Raw genomic sequence first — 19938 nt, 5'->3', positions numbered from 1 at the left:
CTTGAGACCCTTTAGCCTGTTTGCCTCCCTTTCCTGTTTAATAAAGCGACCCAAACCTTCAGCAGCAAGGATGAACAGAAAAGGGGATAAAGGATCTCCTTGTCTAAGACCACGAGAAGCATTAAAAGTTTTCGTTGGAGTTCCATTGACCAGGATGGAGAAATTTGGAGAGGAGATCAAGCTGTGGATCCAGGCAATCCACCTCATATTGAACCCAAAGCTCTCTAGGACATTGCCTAGGTAACTCCAATTCAATCGGTCATAAGCCTTAGATAAATCCAGCTTGATCAGCATGCCTTTTTGTTTTTTAACCTTAAGAGAGTGCAGAACTTCCTGAGTTACAACCAGACCATCAAGGATCTGTCTTCCTTCAACAAAACCAGTTTGTTCTGTAGATATTAGCTGGTCTAAAAGGGGTTTTAATCTCCTAGCTATCAGGGACGTTATAATCTTGTAAATGACATTGCATAATGCTATTGGCCTAAAGCCATTTGCATCCTCTAAATTCTCACCTTTAGGAATTAAAGCAAAAAAGGTAGCGTTGAGAGCCGGCCATACCTTTTGATTCCTTCTTGATTCTTCAACCAGCTCAAGGATCTCCCCCCCAAGAAATGCCAACCCGCCTGGTAAAAGTCAACCGTGAAGCCATCTGGTCCCGGGGCAGTACCCTTCTTCATTGCTTTCACCGTTTCTTCTACCTCTTCGAGGGTCGCAGCTCTCATCAGAGCCTTATTTTGGTCTTCAGTGACAAGGCTGGGAATGGCCGAGCAGATTTCCTGAATGGCTCTAGATCTATCAGCCTGTGGTTCAGACAATATCTCTTTATGGTGATCCACAAGAACCTGTTCTATCTCTTCTTGCTCCACCACTCTATTACCACTCCTATCCTTAATGGATAGGATTATGTTCCTCTGTCTATGTTTAATCATTGCCTGATGGAAGAATTTAGTATTTCGTTCTCCCTCTCTCAGCCATTTTATGCGAGATTTCTGTCTCCATAGAACCTCCTCCTGCTTTCGCCTTTCTTCTAATTTCCCCAGGATGACCCCTTCTTTGTTGATGCTATCCTCTGTCCTGCCTTCCAGTATCATCTTTTGCTGAATGCTTTCCATTTCTCCTTCTAGTTTTTGTTTATCCTCAAAGATGTTTCCAAACTCTTCTTTGTTCCATTTTTTTATTTTACCCTTCAGCTCTTTTAGTTTTAATTGGAACCAAGATTGTCGCCACCATTCCTCGACTTTCTTAATGAATTCTGGGTCTCTCAACCAGAAAGATTCAAACCGAAAAGGTCTCCTCCCACAATTCTTTTTGATGTCGAGCTCTAATCTAATCGGCCAGTGATCAGACCCCAAGGAGGGTATAATCTTTGCTTCTACAAAAATGTCTTTATTCATAATAGCTTCTGAAACTAGGAATCTGTCCAACCTAGAAGCAATTTGATTTTTACCTCCTCTCCTGTTATTCCATGTAAAGATCCCATTAATAGTCTGAATGTCAACTAGTCTTAAATCCTCTATCATCTCATTGAATCTATCCATGATTTGGTCCGCCTTTCTCACCCCTCCTTTTTTCTCATCCAAGGATCTGATTAAGTTAAAGTCCCCCCCTATGATCCAGGCAGCTTCGGGATACAATCTCCGGATACCTTTCATGCTTGCTATGAAGTTTTCTTTTTCCCCCAAGGAGGGGGGTCCATAAACCCCTGAAACAACAACCTGCTCCTTGGTTCCCACTATCCTACCTTGACCAGTAAGGATTCTACTCATACTAGTCCATCTATCCAGGAGGATATCATTAGGGTTCCACAAAATTGCTATACCTCCTGCAGATCCGATAGCATCCAACCCCATCACTTCGTAATGAAGATTATTTTTTCCTATAATACCCTCAAGCTGTTGAATCGATATTTTAGTCTCCTGCAAAATCATAATGTTAGGTTTCTCTTTTTTCAACTTATCTTTCATGTACCTTTGTTTGCCCTTACTGTTTAAACCCCTAATATTCCAACTGATAACAATCATTTAAAACTTTTGATAGGAAGGGAAAAAAACCTCTGACAGAGGTATCACTTTACCTGAATTGATCAACTCTTCTCCCACCGTTTGGATGGTTTCATTCATTGTCTTCCGGCCCCTTTTTCTACTATTTTTGCCAGAGCTGTCCACTCCCATCAATTCTGTCCCTTGATCATTTCCAGTCATCACCTGCTTAACTATTTTCTCTCCTTTTTTCTCCTTATATTTCTGGAATACTTCCTTATACAGTTGTTTTTGTTTTTCATGTATGAATCTTCTATCAAGGTATTTCCATTCTTGAAGAAGTCGTTTCATTATTCTCTCTTCCTCAACCTCATTTTCTACCTGGTTCTCCACCTTCATTTGTGATTGCATTGCGGTATCTTCCAGCTGTTCCTCTGTCCGTTCTCCATCGACTTTCCCTTGGTCTACTTCCTTTCCTTTACTTTCCTTTACTATTTCCATTGGGCTGTTCCCAGGGTCCTCGTCATCCTCTAAATTTACTTCATAATCCTCATTGCCCTCCTGTAATACCTGAAATTTGTTCTGGCTTGACATTTGAGCTGGTTTCTTCTGAAGTTGCGATCTGGGGCCCTCCTTGTTTTGCCTGCGTCTTCTTGTGACCTGTTGGAAACCCTCAGCCCCTTCCTCTTGGCTTTTCTTTGTTTCTCCCTCATTGTTTAACGGGCATTGCCTGTATAAATGGCCGTATTCATGACAGTTTCAGCACCTGAAAGGGATGTGTTCGTAATCTATTGGCTGATCCCACACCTCATCATGATATTCCATCTCAATGCTATCAGGAAGGGGTTCCGCCAAATTCATGTATACACAGATTCTTGCAAAGGCGTTATACTTACCCCGTTTTGTAGCCTCTGCAGCCTTAACAAAACTTCCGATTGTGTTGCCGATTCCTTCTAATATTTCAGGGTCCCAGCATTCATCAGGCAATCCAAAAAGCCTGACCCAGATTGGTGCCTCCAGCAACTTTTCTTTTTCTGGGTTATATCGTTCCTCCCAGTATTTCATGAACAGACCTGCATTGTTCAAAAAATATGGTCCTTCTTCGAATATCCTGTTCTTATCTTCCACGTTCGTGAAGATTGCTGTGAAAAATCCCTTGGCTCCCAGTTTCAAATCAATATGACCTCGAGGTTTCCATTTCTGGTCAATCCAACGAAGTAGCTCCTTCTCCGAAGGCCAGTAACCAATGAATTTACAAATCAAGGCATGGTCCTTCATCTAGCAGTTGTATTCCTCCAGCTTGTTACAAGGGATGACATATCGTGGTTTTTTCTGAGCCCGTGGGAGACATTTCCCTTTCATCCTTTTCTGCCATAAATTACCCATGACTGGGACATGGCTGTCCTTCTGGGTGTGCCTCATTCCACTTCCGCTGTTTTCCCCAGTTACCACATTCTTGAAGGAGGGGATCTCTCCCCCCCCTTCGGCTCTTCCATTTCCTCTCAGTGCCTGTCTCTCCGTTGCTACCCTGACCCAATAAGTGAAAAAGAACCGCAGCACACGGGTCTGCCCCTCCTGCCTGATCCGTTTCCCTGTCTTGTCGTCTTCAGCCTTGCTTGCGCTGACCCTAGCAGAGTCCTCTAGTCATGCCCTGCTGTGGCGGCTCCTGCAAACCCTAGCAGAGCGCATCCTTTTCTCCCCCATGCTCTCCATATATATATTAATTTCAAAGTAAATTAAAATTTATATTAAATTTAATTGAGTTTAATTAACATATTTTGAAATCATATTAATAAAATTGTTTAAAATAATTGTTAAAATATATTTTATATTTTTTATAAAGTATAAAAGATTATATTAAATTCGTATTAAAAGGAAAATGAGAAGAAGTTGTGCTAATAAAATATTGATAATGAGGAAGGCATAAACTTGAAATCCTTAATATTAACAAATTAATGAAGAAATAGAAGGGTGAGTCATTTTTTTTAAATTAATTTTTTCAATCTATAAAAGACAGTTTATTTTGATAATTAATATTATTTTTTATTAATCTTACAGTTATATAATAAATTTTATATTATTTTAATGAAATGATACGTTATCTAATTTTAAGATTATAAACAAGATAGGCACCAAATTAGTGTATAAGACCTCTTATTTTTGGGACAAAGGATGCACGTTTGCACAAAGATTTGATTGCTAAAGTCTATGAGGCATCCCCTCTTGCTTTGAACCTTTGACCTCTTACTAGGAAACACATGCGCTTAACCATTAATAAACAAATTCATAAATTATAGATTAATTATTTTGTTTGGTGTTTTTTTCTCTAACAAGTTTTAGGGTTGACAATAGAACCACCTTCTAAGAAGTAAACTATCAAAAAGGGTCCAAACTTCATATAATCCATTTTATCATTAAATGAAATAAATAACATATGTAATATAAAAAATAAAATATTAAAAAAATATATAAATATACACCTTCCCTTTTATTATTATTATTAAAATATTTTTAAGTAGATATTGTAATGTAAATAAATATATCTACATAGTTATTTGTATTTTTGTTATCATAAATATATATACAATTATTCAATTTTCACGATCATATTATAATTTAAAGTGATTTTTTTGTTATTATTATTATGTATTTAAATTTATTGCAAAAGCTAATTTTTTTTATTTGTATTTTTCACTACTTTTATTTTGAAATTCAAAGTAATACCACATCATCATGAGCTTATAATATTTTTGCAAATCTTTATTATAAAGAATGAAAATTAACTTTGTTAAAAAAAAATTTATATCATTTTTTAAATTTTTTTTTCAGAGAAAAAAAGCAACATAGATTATATTAAGGAGATATAAAGATCATTATACATGTGAGTTCATGAGCCTCAGGCGAAATAAAAAGATCATAGAGATAGGGAAAAACACATAGTTCCCCAAATGAGCGGAATGAGAACAGATGTAACCATCAAAAAGGAGATGGTCTATAACATAAGACTTAGAATAACACAAGTATTGGACCCAGGAGGGGCCGCAAAATAAGCTATGGATCTACATGATCTGATTGATCTATCAGAGAGACAATGCTGCCAAAAAAATATCCAGCTAGTCCAGGGAAGGCATGGACCCCGAAATTGAGATCAAAATGGAGTCAAGGGGCTGACAGATATTCTGGAAGATACGTCCATTCCTCCATTTCCAGATGAACCAGCAAGTGAGGATGAAAAGAGCACGCCAGGAGGGGCGTTGGGCACTCCATCAGAAGAAACCATCCTGGGAAAGGAGACCGCGAGCACGCCCGAGACGGAGAGCCGAGGCCATGCATCACCATGAAAGACAGGAGCAGAGGGGAGGCAGAAAAGACCTCGAGCCGGTGAGGCTGGAGGAGGAAACCGAAAGGTCACCTTTGTTGAGGATTAAATAGAAGAGCTGTGATTTCCGCCAGATGTTCAATGTCATGCAAGATCGAGACTAAGCTGTGCCACGTTCCAGCAGGTGGCCATGTTCCAGCAAAGACGAGATAGCGTTTACAGGTTGACGGACGCACTTGGATGAAAGACAGCCTCCGGTGCAGGAGCTTTCGTCGGGCGTCCGGTTCATGCAAGAAAGGAGAGAATCACGCACATGGCAAGTTGGGCGCCTCCGGTAGGTGAATGGCCTTCAGAAGCTTTTGGTATTGGTTGAAATCGTCCTAAGGTGATGCACCTTCCCATGGCTTCACTGGTTGAATTCTACAGCTGGCTGATAGTGTGTGGCTCCTCCGTCTCGACGCGCTCGATTTGTATCACCTTAGGATGATTTCAACCAATACCAAAAGCTTCTGAAGACCATCCACCTACCGGAGGCGCCCATCTACCATGTGCGTGACTCTCTCCTTTCTTGCATGAACCGAACGCCCGACGGAAGCTCCTGCACCGGAGGCTGTCTTTCATCCAAGTGCGTCCGTCAACCTGTAAACGCTATCTCATCTTCGCTAGAACATGGCCACCTGCTGGGACGTGGCACAGCTTAGTCTCGATCTTGCATGACATTGAACATCTGGCGGAAATCACAGCTCTTCTATTTAATCCTCAACAAAGGTGACCTTTCGGTTTCCTCCTCCAGCCTCACCGGCTCGAGGTCTTTTCCGCCTCCCCTCTGTTCCTGTCTTTCATGGTGATGCCTGGCCTCGGCTCTCCGTCTCGGGCGTGCTCGCGGTCTCCTTTCCCAGGATGGTTTCTTCTGGTGGAGTGCCCAGCGCCCTTCCTGGCGTGCTCTTTTCATCCTCACTTGCTGGTTCATCTGGAAATGGAGGAATGGATGTATCTTCCAGAATATCTGTCAGCCCCTTGACTCCATTTTGATCTCAATTTCGGGGTCCATGCCTTCCCTGGACTAGCTGGATATTTTTTTGGCAGCATTGTCTCTCTGATAGATCAATCAGATCATGTAGATCCATAGCTTATTTTGCGGCCCCTCCTGGGTCCAATACTTGTGTTATTCTAAGTCTTATGTTATAGACCATCTCCTTTTTGATGGTTACATCTGTTCTCATTCCGCTCATTTGGGGAACTATGTGTTTTTCCCTATCTCTATGATCTTTTTATTTCGACTGAGGCTCCTGAACTCACATGTATAATGATCTTTATATCTCCTTAATATAATCTATGTTGCTTTTTTTCTCTGAAAAAAAAAAATTTAAAAATGATATAAAAAATTTTTTAACAAAGTTAATTTTCATTCTTTATAATAAAGATTTACAAAAATATTATAAGCTCATGATGATGTGGTATTACTTTGAATTTCAAAATAAAAGTAGTGAAAAATACAAATAAAAAAAATTAGCTTTTGCAATAAATTTAAATACATAATAATAATAACAAAAAAATCACTTTAAATTATAATATGATCGTGAAAATTGAATAATTGTATATATATTTATGATAACAAAAATACAAATAACTATGTAGATATATGTATTTACATTACAATATCTACTTCAAAATATTTTAATAATAATAATAAAAGGGAAGGTGTATATTTATATATTTTTTTAATACTTTAATTTTTATATTACATATGTTATTTATTTCATTTAATGATAAATGGATTATATGAAGTTTGGACCCTTTTTGATAGTTTAATTCTTAGAAGGTGGTTTTTATTGTCAACCCTAAAACTTGTTAGAGAAAAAAACACCAAACAAAACAATTAATCTATAATTTATGAATTTGTTTATTAATGGTTAAGAGCATGTGTTTCCTAGTAAGAGGTCAAAGGTTCAAAGCAAGAGGGGATGCCTTCATAGACTTTAGCAATCAAATCTTTGTGCAAAGGTGCATCCTTTGTCCCAAAAATAAGAGGTCTCATACACTAATTTGGTGCCTAGCTTGTTTGTAACCTTAAAATTAGATAACGTATCATTTTATTAAAATAATATAAAATTTATTATATAACTGTAAGATTAATAAAAAATAATATTAATTATCAAAATATACTGTCTTTTATGGATTGAAAAAATTAATTAAAAAAAGAATGACTCACCCTTCTATTTCTTCATTAATTTGTTAATATTAAGGATTTCAAGTTTATGCCTTCCTCATTATCAATATTTTATTAGCACAACTTCTTCTCATTTTCCTTTTAATACGAATTTAATATAATCTTTTATACTTTATAAAAAATATAAATATATTTTAACAATTATTTTAAACAATTTTATTAATATGATTTCAAAATATGTTAATTAAACTCAGTTAAATTTAATATAAATTTTAATTTACTTTGAAATTAATATATATATATATATATATTATTTTATTTTAAATAAATTATATTTATTTTATCTTTTTAATATAATTATTATTTTATTATTTTTAATATAAAATTATTTAACCTTACAATCTTTTTCTTTTCTCTATACTAAATTTGTGAAAAGAAAATAATATCATCTTATTTGAAATTTCATATTTAAAATCTCTTTTTATTATATTAAGTACCACTTTTTCTTTTCTTTAGTACATTAATCTTTAAAATACACATATATTTTATATAAATAACATAAATGATAGCTTTTATTTCAAATAAAATATATCTTTTACCACTAACTTTTATTCTTTAAAACACTGGCATATAATATAATATAATATTGAATTATAGAATGTAATACATGCCATTTGTTATATATGCGATGGTCATGTTGACGAGAGACATTGAATTAAAAGTGTTGTTGTTAATTAGTTATATAATTACTCAAAAGAAAAATGAGTTATATAACTAATTAAAAGTGTTGTTGTTACTTAGTTATATAATTACTCAACAGCTCAAATCAACAACATCACCAAAGAAAAATGAGCAAAAATATCGTAGTCGTGCATATGATTATGATTATTCCAGAGAGTTTAGATTGAGTGACTAATTTAATTTAATATTCGACATTAAATTGAAAATATTTTAAAATAATATTAATGCCTATTTAACTTGGTTATTCAATTATAAATCTAACAAAATGTATCTCCAATGATCTCTAGAGTCCTGAAAAGTTGCGTTCACGTTGAAACTCAGTCTTTCTTCGGAAATAGCAGCTAGAATTGATGCGTTTCTTTTGATTTGCATAAACGTGGATGCGTATTCTAAGTGATTGTGATAACGAGATATAAAGTGAGAAAATCACAACGTTGCAGTTTTGGCAAACTCCATCCTTCGTCAAACGCTGAGTTGGAGATACAAAACAAGGAAAATGAAAAATGGAGAAATCGATTTGGGAAATTGGAAGACAATTACAGAGTTTTGAGCGTATTGACTTGACTTGAGTGAGGCACCTGAGCCTAAAAATTGACTTGAATGGGGCGGAGGGGTGAAAAACCTACGAAAAAGTTTCTTCATAATAAAAAAATCACAGTAAAAAAAATTGTATTAGTATTCAGAAAATTTAAGGTCCTCCCAAACCTGAGCTCTTTGTCTCCTTCGTACTCGCCATCTCTTTTACTTTTCATCCGCTCTGCAAATTCAAAACACAACAAGGATTTTGTCATTGTCGTAGAATCGAGTTCCTTTTTATTTACAATCGTCGTTCTTTTTTTAATTTATCATTTAATTCAAATTTCAATTGCGCGCCCACACATTTAGATCTATACCGTCGAAAGTCTACTTCTAATCGACGGCTGACCTTGTGATCCTCATCTCCTGTCACACGGATCAGGACAACCTGCACTTTCTATCAATAAATGTAAAAGGAACAGTATTGGACGGGAGGGAGACGAACGCCGTTAGAGAGACGGAGTAGTCGACCAACACATCAGTCGGAAAAGAACCACCACTCCCTGATCTTTGCCATACTATGTATGACCATCATCCATGTGAACCAGCAACCATAGAGGCATTAAATGCCCTATGGCAGGCTGGTTAGCTCTTGTACTAACTGTTGTCCCAGAATATGTCCAGCTACACCAACATGCCCAAATAGTCCAATTAGACCATGTTGTCATTTGTTTGCACAACTGTTTGTTGCATACCTGGTTAGGGCACTTGCAGCAGCCCTAGTTTCATCCCATAGTCAACAAACTAACCCTTTAAGGGTTGCGGCATACCCTCATAGGTCTCCTCACCCACGCTGCTTGCTTAGGGTGTTGTCCACCCTTGACAGCCCTCACACAGCCTCTAGTTGTGTGCTATGGCCTGCAGCCTAGCACAACATATTATTGTAGCAACAGGCCTCCGAAAATGTGCCAAAATAACTTCCAAACAGCGACGTGTTTGACCCTTACGAACTTGGCCTAACAGTCAGCCTTCTCGGCCCTCTTCACAACAAACTCGGATCCTGATTATATCACTGTTCCAGCACTAAGACTATCCGCACTTACAACAACCACTCGGCCTCCTATAGCAAACTTCGGATCCCTGTTTTCCCACGCTGTCCAAACTCGAGATTGTTGCAGCTAGGATATATCCATATCACCCTTAGGTAGGGTAGCATAGGGCCTCCTCTAGTTGTTGGTTAGGGCCTTCCCCTTGTTGCAGATTAGGGCTCCCTTTAGCTGCGGATTAGGGCTCTTCTCGATGCAGATAAGAGCCTCTTCTAGCTGCGGATTAGGGCTACCTTTAGCTGCAGATTAGGGCTCTTTACCTGGGATTAGGGCTGCAAATTAGGCCTTTTTACCTGGAACAACAAAAGAGGAGAGGCACAGGTAGCCTCCAAGTTAGACAGATATATGATCTCAAAGGAGCATATGCTTATAGATAAAGAAATAACAGCAAAAGTTCTCCCCTTTGGAGGCTCAGATCACTAGCCGATTCAACTGGAGATCCAGGGTATAGATTCTCCCAGGAATAGACCCTTCAGATTTGAGAATATCTGGCTCTCCCACCCAGATTTCATCAGCAATATTGAAAAATGGTGGTCAGAAGATTTGCAAATCCAGGGAACAAAAATGTTTCTCCTTCATAAAAGACTAAAGCACATTAAGCTCGGGCTCAAAGAATGGAAAAAAAAATATTTTGGTAACATTTTTGTGGACAAAAAATCAGTGGAAAGCAAAATCTAGGAACTAAACCAGGCATTGATCATGGATGGTTTTGATAAAGTCAAAAGTGATCAAGTCGATAAACACCATCAAGAATGGGAGAATTTGTGCAAACAAGAGGAAATTTTTTGGAGACAAAAGTCTAGAGTTTAATGGCTCAAAGAAGGAGAGTGTAACACTAGATTTTTCCATAGATCCACCATGGCTAATAGAGCACACAACAGAATCTTTTCGATAAAGGATGAGGACGGGGAGCTTCAGATCTCTCATAAGGATATTGAAGCTGTGTTTGTCCAGCATTTCAAAGGCATCACTCGAGAAAACAATTCAGACAAAGTGCAATGCATAAGGGAAGTTACTAGACACATCCCTAAGCTGGTGTCTAGAGCGGACAATTTTAACCTAAATAGACCAATAACTAAAGAGGAGGTCAGTGAGGTTCTCAAAGACATGCAGAATGGTAAAGCACCAGGCCCAGATGGTTTCAATGTGGACTTTTTTAAAGCCTTCTAGAATATTGTCAAACAGGATATTTTGAATGTAGTGGAGGATTCCAGGAGGAACAGAACTATTCTGAAAGTCCTCAATACCTCCTTCATTTCCCTGATCCCAAAACAGGACACAGCTCAAACTGCTGATAAGTATAGACCCATAGATTTATGCAATGTGGTATACAAGATAATATCCAAGGTAGTGGCTAACAGACTCAAACCTCTACTTCCTTCTTTAGTTTCAGGGGAACAATCCGGTTATGTGGAAGGTAGACAAATTCTGAACAACATTATTCAAGCCCACGAGGTGGTTCACACGCTAACTAGCAAGAGGCAGGCTGAAATGATCATACAATTGGACATTGCCAAAGCGTATGACAAGGTGAATTGGATTTACATCAAGAAGGTTCTGACTGCTTTTGGATTCGATCATAACTGGGTCAGATGGGTTATGGCTCTGGTGACTTCCTCCAGCTTTTCAATTTTGGTGAATGGATCTCCCTCAGAGATCTTTATTCCTTCTAGAGGCCTCAAGCAAGGCGACCCGCTCTCTCCCTTTCTCTTCATCCTTATGATGGAAGGACTTGGTTGGTCCATTAAGCATGTTAAGGTCAACGACAAGATTATTGGCCTTCAATTAACTGAGAATGGTCAAGCACTAACACACCAACAATTTGTAGATGATACCATGCTGCAGGGAATCCCCACAGTCAAAGAAGCTTCGGCCTACAAACAAATCCTGAATAAATTTGCCATGGCTACAATTATGGAAGTTAATCTCTCTAAATCAAAAATCTTCTTCTTAAATACTAATATTGCTATTCAGATAAATATCTCCAGAATTCTTGGCTTTCAAAGGGATTCCCTCCCCTCAAAGTATTTGGGAGTGCCTCTCACGGCCAGACCATTGCACAAGAGTATCTGGGAACCGGTGCTCAATAAGATGCAGGACAAAGTCAAAAAATGGACCATCAGATCTCTAAACCTGGCTAGTAGGTTGGTTCTGACAAAGGCTGTTCTACAATCAATCCCCGTTTTCATGTTATCAGCTCTCCCAGCTCCCAAAGGTGTCTTACAGCAATTCAGGAACATCCAAAGAGATTTCCTTTGGGGTAAGGAGGAAACAAAGAAAAAATGGGCCCTAGTTTCTTGGGATAAAATCTGTAAACCCAAGAGCCACGGGGGTCTAGGCTTAGATGACCAGGATATTCTTAGTAAAGTTTTAGGAGCCAAACTTTGGTGGCGATGGGTTCAAGAGCCAAAAGCTCAATGGGCAAGTATCTGGAAAGAAAAATATGCCAACTCCTGGCACACTAATGATCTCATAAGAATGTCTGGAAATATAAAGGGCTCATATATCTGGAATAAAGCCTGGGAAAACAGAAGCCTAGTACAAAAAAATAGTTTCTAGGAAATCAGAGCAGGAGATCTAGCACTCTTCTGGGAGGACAAATGACAACAAGAACCAACGCTGTTAAAAGAGGACTTTTTGAGCTTCAAGCAAGAAACAGATTCCCAAGGACTAAACAAAGTAAAGGATTTCTGGGATCATTCTCTTAATTCAGGAAAGTGGAGAAGCCGGAAAAACATTGACTGCAGAGATGACAGCCCCATAAAAACAAAAGCAGAGGCACTTATGAGAATGTTAAAACAAAGAATGATCTTGGTAACAGAGGGGCAAGATTAGTTAAGATTGGGTAACAGTAAAGAAGGCACCTTTAATCTTAAGGAAGCAAAAGGTATTCTTCTAGAACTAGATTCTCGTGTTCCAGATAAGTCCTAGCAACACCTTTGGAGGCACCAAGGGTGGATGAAGATCAAGTTTTTCATGTGGTTGGTACATCCCAAGAAAATATTGACTTAGGACAATATTAGAAAGAGGGGTGTTCTGAGACCTTCTAGATGCCAGCTATGTGAAGCTCAAGAGGAGACAATGGAGCATATTCTCAATAGTTGTATTTACACCTCCTGGTTGTGGGATTCTTTCGCTACCATTTTTCAACAAACAGACAGGGACAGAGGAAGTATCATTAATACCCTAATCAAGTGGAGAAGAAACTTTTCGGAGCATGAGTTCCTAAACTTGGCTTGGGCCTTGACACCAATCTTCATTATCTGGAATGTTTGGAAAGAAAGGAACAAAAGAATATTCAAAGATGAAAAGACTATCCCTCATCGCCTATTTGAGCTGATCTTGAAACAGCTTAAGGAGACAGTTAGCACCACAGCTCGCAATCACCCCAAGAATCCCCCCTCAGAGACTGAGTTGAGAACTCTCAGGCAACTGGGAATGCAAGGGATTATCCCCCAAGGCCTGAATAGGAAGGCAATAGTAATGGAAACGGAGAAGGATTTCTAGCGTCCTCCCCTGAAAGGCTATCTGAAATACAACATTGATAGGGCTTCAAAGGGCAACCCGAGAACTGCTGGTTTTGGAGGGGTGTTAAGAGATGAAGAAGGAGGCATTATTTTTATCTTTCGCTGCCATTTAGGAAGAGCCACCAACAATATGGCTGAATTAATGGCTTTGGAGCAATGCCTAGAGTTTCTGAAGCAGGACCATGGCTCAAATGTCATTATAGAAGCGGACTCAGAGATAACCATAAACTCTGTGAAAAGAATTAGTTGTGGAATTGGGCCGGAGAAAGTCTCAAACCACTGGAGACTAATCCAAGTTTACCAAAGAATTCAAACTTTCAAAGTCATCTTATGGGACTTCGAACTGTTAGTTTCAACCATGTTCGACGAAAAGCCAATAAACTAGCGGACATCCTGGACAACCAAGGTGTAAACAGTTCAAAATGCAGGATTGCGATGAAGTGGTAGGAGATGCCTCAGAGTAGATTAAAATCTCTCTGTGACGAGCAGGCGGTAGAGGATAGAGAAGTATTTCGCAACTATGCTAGGATGACAGGCACGACATGATTTTTTCTCTGCTTGTTCGACCACTGTCTTTCAGCAGGTACTTTGGAGGGAGGCAAGCAAAGAACAGCCGCAAAACACCCAAGTGTAAGTTGACCAGTTTCCTCAGGTTTTCGAGCGGTAGCATGGTGGGTTGTAACACAGTAAGCCACAGTTTTTGGTTCAAGCTCCTAAGAAAGAATGTGCGGGAAGGGAGGATTGTTTTTGCCGGCAACGATACTATCCCCTCAATCCATTTATGGGAAGAAATACCGAATCTAAGGTGGTTTTCAAGCGATCGAACAGCTCTAGGGCAGAAAATGGTTTTGGAGATATGGAAGCAATTCCATTCGGCTTCCAACACGTGGCAGGGGGGTGGAAATGAATACCGCCCCCATCGCACACTAATGTCCAGTGATCTTGAGCGGTGCAATATTACTCCTGACTGTTGGATCCCGCCGCCCGATTCTACGGTCAGGATTGACCATGCTATTTTGTGGGGCCAGGTCGTTTTTCTCAACTCGTTTTGATGGGATGTTCTTTCCTGCAACCATTTGTTTGCGCAGGAAGCAAGGACGATGGTGATTGTTGAAGCATTTTTGTGAAGTGGGTAGGTAGGAATTTCTGGAGTTTTTCTTTCGGTTGGGGGATCTTATTGCCCTATATAGTGTGTATCTCGAGGGTTTGGTGACTACCGGTGTAGGGTTGGGGGTCAAGTCTTTGATAGGTTGCCCTTTTTCCTGGGTCCATGGAGATGGAAGGATTATTGTATATTATGTAACATAATTTTTGGGTTAATGAAATAGAAGGACTGTCTCTTGCTTCAGCAAAAAAAATAAGTAAGATCTCTACCCGAAGTTGGAGAGGTCACAGATCCCCAGATCTCTGGGTAAGGTGCTTCGAAGTTAGGCACTGGCTGTTTATCCTGGTTACCACCTATCAATGGTGGTGAAGTCTCCAAGGGTTTCTTGTGTTTTGTTATAAGGGGGCAAAAATTAAATATGTGGAAGGAGCTTATAAGTCAAATTGATGAAGTTTTTCTGAACTTGGGACTTATAGCCAACCTTGCTGGATCTACAGTTAGATTCATAGAATCTGTTCAAACTCGTTAAGTTTTGATCAAAATTGAGAAGTTTGATAATAAAAAAATCACTCAGCTCACCAAAGCAGTGAGCTGAGTTGAGTTTTCAAAAAATTACTGAGTTTCGACAAGTACTATGACTACACTTCAAGACAACCATTAGACTTAAAGCAATTTTCTTTCTTCATATGAGATCTTGGAGATGTAATTTCCTTCTAGGTGCTTTCTTTAAATGAACTTGATCAAATAGAATGTGTGATTAGTGGATAGGAAATATGCAAATGGAAAATCATACAATTTATTTTTCCATATACAATAAACAAATAAGTTACTAAGAAAAGGGAAAAGGATGTAAAAACCTGAGCGGACACTGATTCCTGCTTCACGAACAAATTCAAGAGTTTTAAGCCTTTCATCATAAGACCTGGTTGTTATAATGCTGGGGTAAAATTCCCTGGATGTATCTAAGTTATGGTTATAAGCTGTAAGGCCAGCCTTTTTGAGGTCCTCAGCTTGTTGCTTCTCCAACATACCCAAAGTGCAGCGTACTTCCATTCCCAAGCCCCTGACAAAAAACCATAGAAAATTATTTAGATGGGCATAAACTAGACTAAACACCTTTACTAAACAAACACAAATGAATTCCTTTGACCCAATCATATAACTTTATGTTGTAACAATTATTCATTAAAACAATATCATAACATAAAAAGTAAAAGGTTAGAAACCAACAGTTGAATATGTGGGCAACAAATGTGATTTGCATATCTGGTACCGTCAGGTACATAAAAGAATACTTTGACAAGGCAACTTTTTTAGGGGCACTTAAAACTGTCAGATGCCCATTCTATAAGAAATGTGGAAAGAAGAGAAGAGAGAAGGCCACTAAGCACTTGCAAGTAATGGAGAAAGTAGCAGCAAAACTGTTATGAAGCATGTGTTGGCTATTTTGACTTAGTAAAAACCATTTATGTATTAGTCCATTAATCAAGAGATTTGCATCAGAGAGTAAACTATCTGAAGTGTCTTTGCATCCAACATAAGCAAGATGAACCAACATGCCAGCCTTAGCTCCAAGCTCCGTACAATCTATTCTCCTAAATACATTTAGCCTAGCTATTATCTGAGCTGCTAGTTCATCTTTAAAGTTTAGAAGCTGGTATTTCCCCCCAAACTGAACTTAGAGGAATCCTTGCTGAAGTTGTCCTACACCTACTCCATAGAAATAACCAATGTTTCAAACATCATGTTGACAAAAAGTCTTGACGAGGGTCTAGAAAGTGACTAATCAGCAACATCGAGAAAAATATCGGAGAATCAACCAACTTAAAAACATATAAAAGCATTCATTTGTTATCAACTTTTTAAACATCTAAAGCAACAATAACATCAAACATATGCACTACCATATAAATGTGAAAAAATAACTGATATATAAGATATCAAGGAATGCATCACACATTGATATCGATTCCTGTCCTGAGTCCTGATTCTTGAATCTCAAAATTATAGCAAAAAATATAATGAATTGGACTCTTTACTGAAGTGAACTTATCTCCCAAGATGGACCCATAACTCATGTACAGGATTTTTCCATTACTTAACAACATTTTTGAATCGTCTCCTTGACTCCTCATTGATCTGAATTTGAATGCTATTAAACAAAACAAATAATGGTTTTATCCTCCCCATTTCACTGTTAATTATTCAAGATAATATTCCAGGGGTTTTCAACTTCCAAGAGTAGTTGAGGGGATCAAGGAGGTGGTAGCCCCCTCTGCAGGGTGGGTTGAGGGCAAACTCCTTGGTTTCTTCAGGTGAATTGTAAAGCCCATTTTGCACAATTTCCGTTGATTCCACACGGTAGATAGGAATCAATCCCCACACTACAATAAATCCATTAACAGCAATGATAACACTCAGCTTCCCCTCTTTGGCTCAATTGCAGATGGTGAATTTCTCCTTTGATCTCAATCCTCTGCTTCTGTTTCTCAAAATAAGTCAAAAAATCGGATTTATCAGCACCCTGTAGCAGACATGGCAACTTTCGCCATTAACAAGCAAATTTCTGACAATATATTGTTATATTTTGCAAGTATCACAATATATTCAAAATCTGGAAAAATCACAATTTTCCCCAGGGATAATATTGTTGAACAGAGTGCATCATGATATATCGCCAATGTTTGAAACACTTGGAACAACAAACCCTTAAATCAAATGTTATTTGAGATATCCCTGCCAGTCTTACATCCAATTTTCCCGAAGAACTCCCTTCCTCAAAAGTAGGTTCACAAACAAAACTGAATATGACCCCACATGTTTGGCATCTTTTTCATTTTAACTTATGAGAAAAATGTCTTCTATGTCTTCAGATGATTGATTATGTGCTTGTCTGCTGAATGGAAAATATGCCCTATAATATATGATGAATTATGATGAAAATTAGACCTGATTATATTCACTGCATAGTATTCATATATCTGCTAAACAACCTTTAATGTGCTCTCATGTTGTGACTTTAATGTTTATGGGCATTAAGTAAATTGTTCACCTTAAGCATGGGACTGATAAACTAATGTCCATGTTCTGGTATTAGACAGACTGGAGAAGCTCTAGGCCTACTGAAGTGATTAGACAGCCTTGTGGATGATACAGGCTTAGAGACAAGAACAAAATTCCTGATTGAAAAAGGGAGACTCAAAGGGAAAGAGTCTTCTCAGAACATCTTGAGCTGGTTGGAAGTCTATTAAAGAGCATAAGGTGGCCTTTGGGTGAAGGTGTTTGGCTTTTACTAGGCCAGCTGGAGGATTTAGTAGCTATGATGTGTACCTGTGTGGACTGATGATCAGTTGTAAGGTTTCCATGGTTGGGATAAGAGCTCTGAAGGCTTCAGAAGAGGCAGACTGTGTGTAGTGACCTCCCTGGAAATACTTGAGAAGTTGACTGGTTACTGGCAGTGAGGATGAAATCATGGAAAATTTTAGGGGCTAATGTTCGCCCAGTGGGTTAATTTTCCATGATTTTTCCACAAAAAAGATTCGCCAATTTCCAATTTTATAAAAGACAATTCGCCCAAATTTTAGAATACAAAAATATTTTAACTTAAAAATCGCCAACATTATATAGAGACTATATATAAAATCATTATAAATTTGAATAATTTTACAAATATATCAATAAACATTTTATAGTTTGCATATTAGGGATTATTGGGATTCGCCAATGTTTTTAAACTTCAAGAAAATTTTCCATCCTTAAAATTTTCCTTGGATGAAATATTTGGGTCCCTTCATGGTTGGTGAAGATCTCAGTACTTCATAAGTCTTCTTGCAGCCCATTGCCTAATCAAAGCCTCTTTCAGCCTCAAGAATCAATGTAGTAGTCTACCGGACAGAGGAAATTCAGGTATCCCTCGCCTCAGCCCCTGATTGTATGGGCAATGTTACCACTCAAACTAGCAGGGGTTATTGTAATGTCCCCATTTTTATTCTTCTCCATAGTGCAGCCAGGGTGGATTTCCAAGGCAGGGGATGGCCAGGTCAGTGGAGCAGGTTTATGTCATCAGGGATCCTGATGGAGTTTTGAGGAGATTTTATAGGATTTGATGGCATTTTCTTGGCATATTCCATCATCCGCACAGTTTGTCTTTCATTCTGTCGCATTCTGACAACTTTCAAAAATCAGCGTTATTAATGGTCATAACTTAATTAATTATGCTCGAGATGGCATTCCGGGGAGATTAATTGATAGAACGCCTCAGTGTAATAATAGCTCGTTGGAACCGGAACGAGAAAATTTACAAGATGGGATGCTGAGAAGGGACTTCCAGTGGCCAAAGAGAGTCTAGTGGGTGATTTTCCATTTCCCTTAGTTAAAAATGACTTTAATTAGTCATTTAATTAAGAAAAAATAACAAATTAGAGAAAAAGGGCCAAAAGTGACTTAAGTGAAATAAAATATAATTAAAAGGCCACTTGATAAAGTCAATGGAGGAGTTTCTAGAATAATAATAAAATAATAAAATAAGATGTTTCTAGAGGCTTGGGGATCTATCTATGAGATCCATAAAAGAGGAGGACAAGGTCATTGGGAAACATCTTGGATCTTGGATTTGTGTATTGTTTTTGTCAAGAGGTTTGAGAACTTGGTTCTCTACTTCAGCATTAGCCCCAGGACGGAAACCCTCGCGTGATTCAATGAGAGTGGGCGATCGCCCATCTCTTCCCTTGGTGGATCCATTCAGGGTTCACAGATTGCAATTTATTGTCTTTCAGTTTGTTTTGGAGGCTGATTGCGGAATTATTGTAGATCTATTTAAGGCCATTTTATCTCATCTATATGGGTTGTATGTGCATGTAAACCCCAGTTCTTCTAATATAATAAAGTTGATAATTTCCCATTCATTGTGTTATGGCATTGCAGTGCTCTATTTGTTTTATTTTACATGGAAATCTTTTGTTTATCAATAGAATTTTTTATCTGAAGAAATTTTGAATTAAAATTTGAAGAAAAGTTTGGCTTGTTGCAAATTTATTTCATTTGGGACATTACAATGGTATCAAAGCATCGATCTCGGCTCAGCCTACGGATTTTCAGTTTTCAGTTGCAGTTATTATGATTTGAGGGTTTATCATTGAGCCGTCAAATTTATTCGAGGCCAAATCTTTTATTATTTGTGAAAATTATTAAAAAGGGCATTGCAGTGTGCAGAGTTAGGCGGAGTAGGAAACTTGCATTAAATTGAGGCTTTTTGTATCGTCTGGAATCTACACAAAAAATTCTGGGTTTTCTGGGTTTTATCAGCGGAGTTCGTGGTTAAAATTTCAAAATCTTTCGGGTAGTATGCGGATTGCAAATCAGTATTCCTTCATCAATTCGTTTTATCAGTGAACTGGGTAATTCACACGAGTAGGTGAGCTTAATCTTGGCTTGAATTTAAGCCAAACCATTTTTGGGTTTTTATGGGTTTGGTGT

At 38.1% G+C, this 19938-nt stretch overlaps 1 protein-coding gene across 6 annotated transcripts in view; it reads right to left on the bottom strand.

The window, feature by feature from the left end:
- LOC149148291 (biotin synthase, mitochondrial-like) overlaps positions 1–19938 on the bottom strand; it is a 328434-nt gene that overhangs the window by 224599 nt on the left and 83897 nt on the right. For all 6 annotated transcript variants that reach the window (XM_089446029.1, XM_089446028.1, XM_089446024.1 and 3 more), the window contains exon 3: positions 15321–15526. In XM_089446029.1, coding sequence (XP_089302155.1) covers positions 15321–15526 — 206 coding nt within the window. The remainder of the gene's footprint in view (positions 1–15320; positions 15527–19938) is intronic.

This window comes from Pinus tabuliformis, chromosome 9 (assembly GCF_031772625.1).
Source record: "Pinus tabuliformis cultivar Carrire ecotype Pingquan chromosome 9, CPIR1, whole genome shotgun sequence".
Taxonomy (NCBI): Eukaryota; Viridiplantae; Streptophyta; class Pinopsida; order Pinales; family Pinaceae; genus Pinus; species Pinus tabuliformis.
The sequence above is the reverse complement of the archived record's forward strand: the minus strand, read 5'-3'. Positions and strand labels throughout refer to the sequence as shown.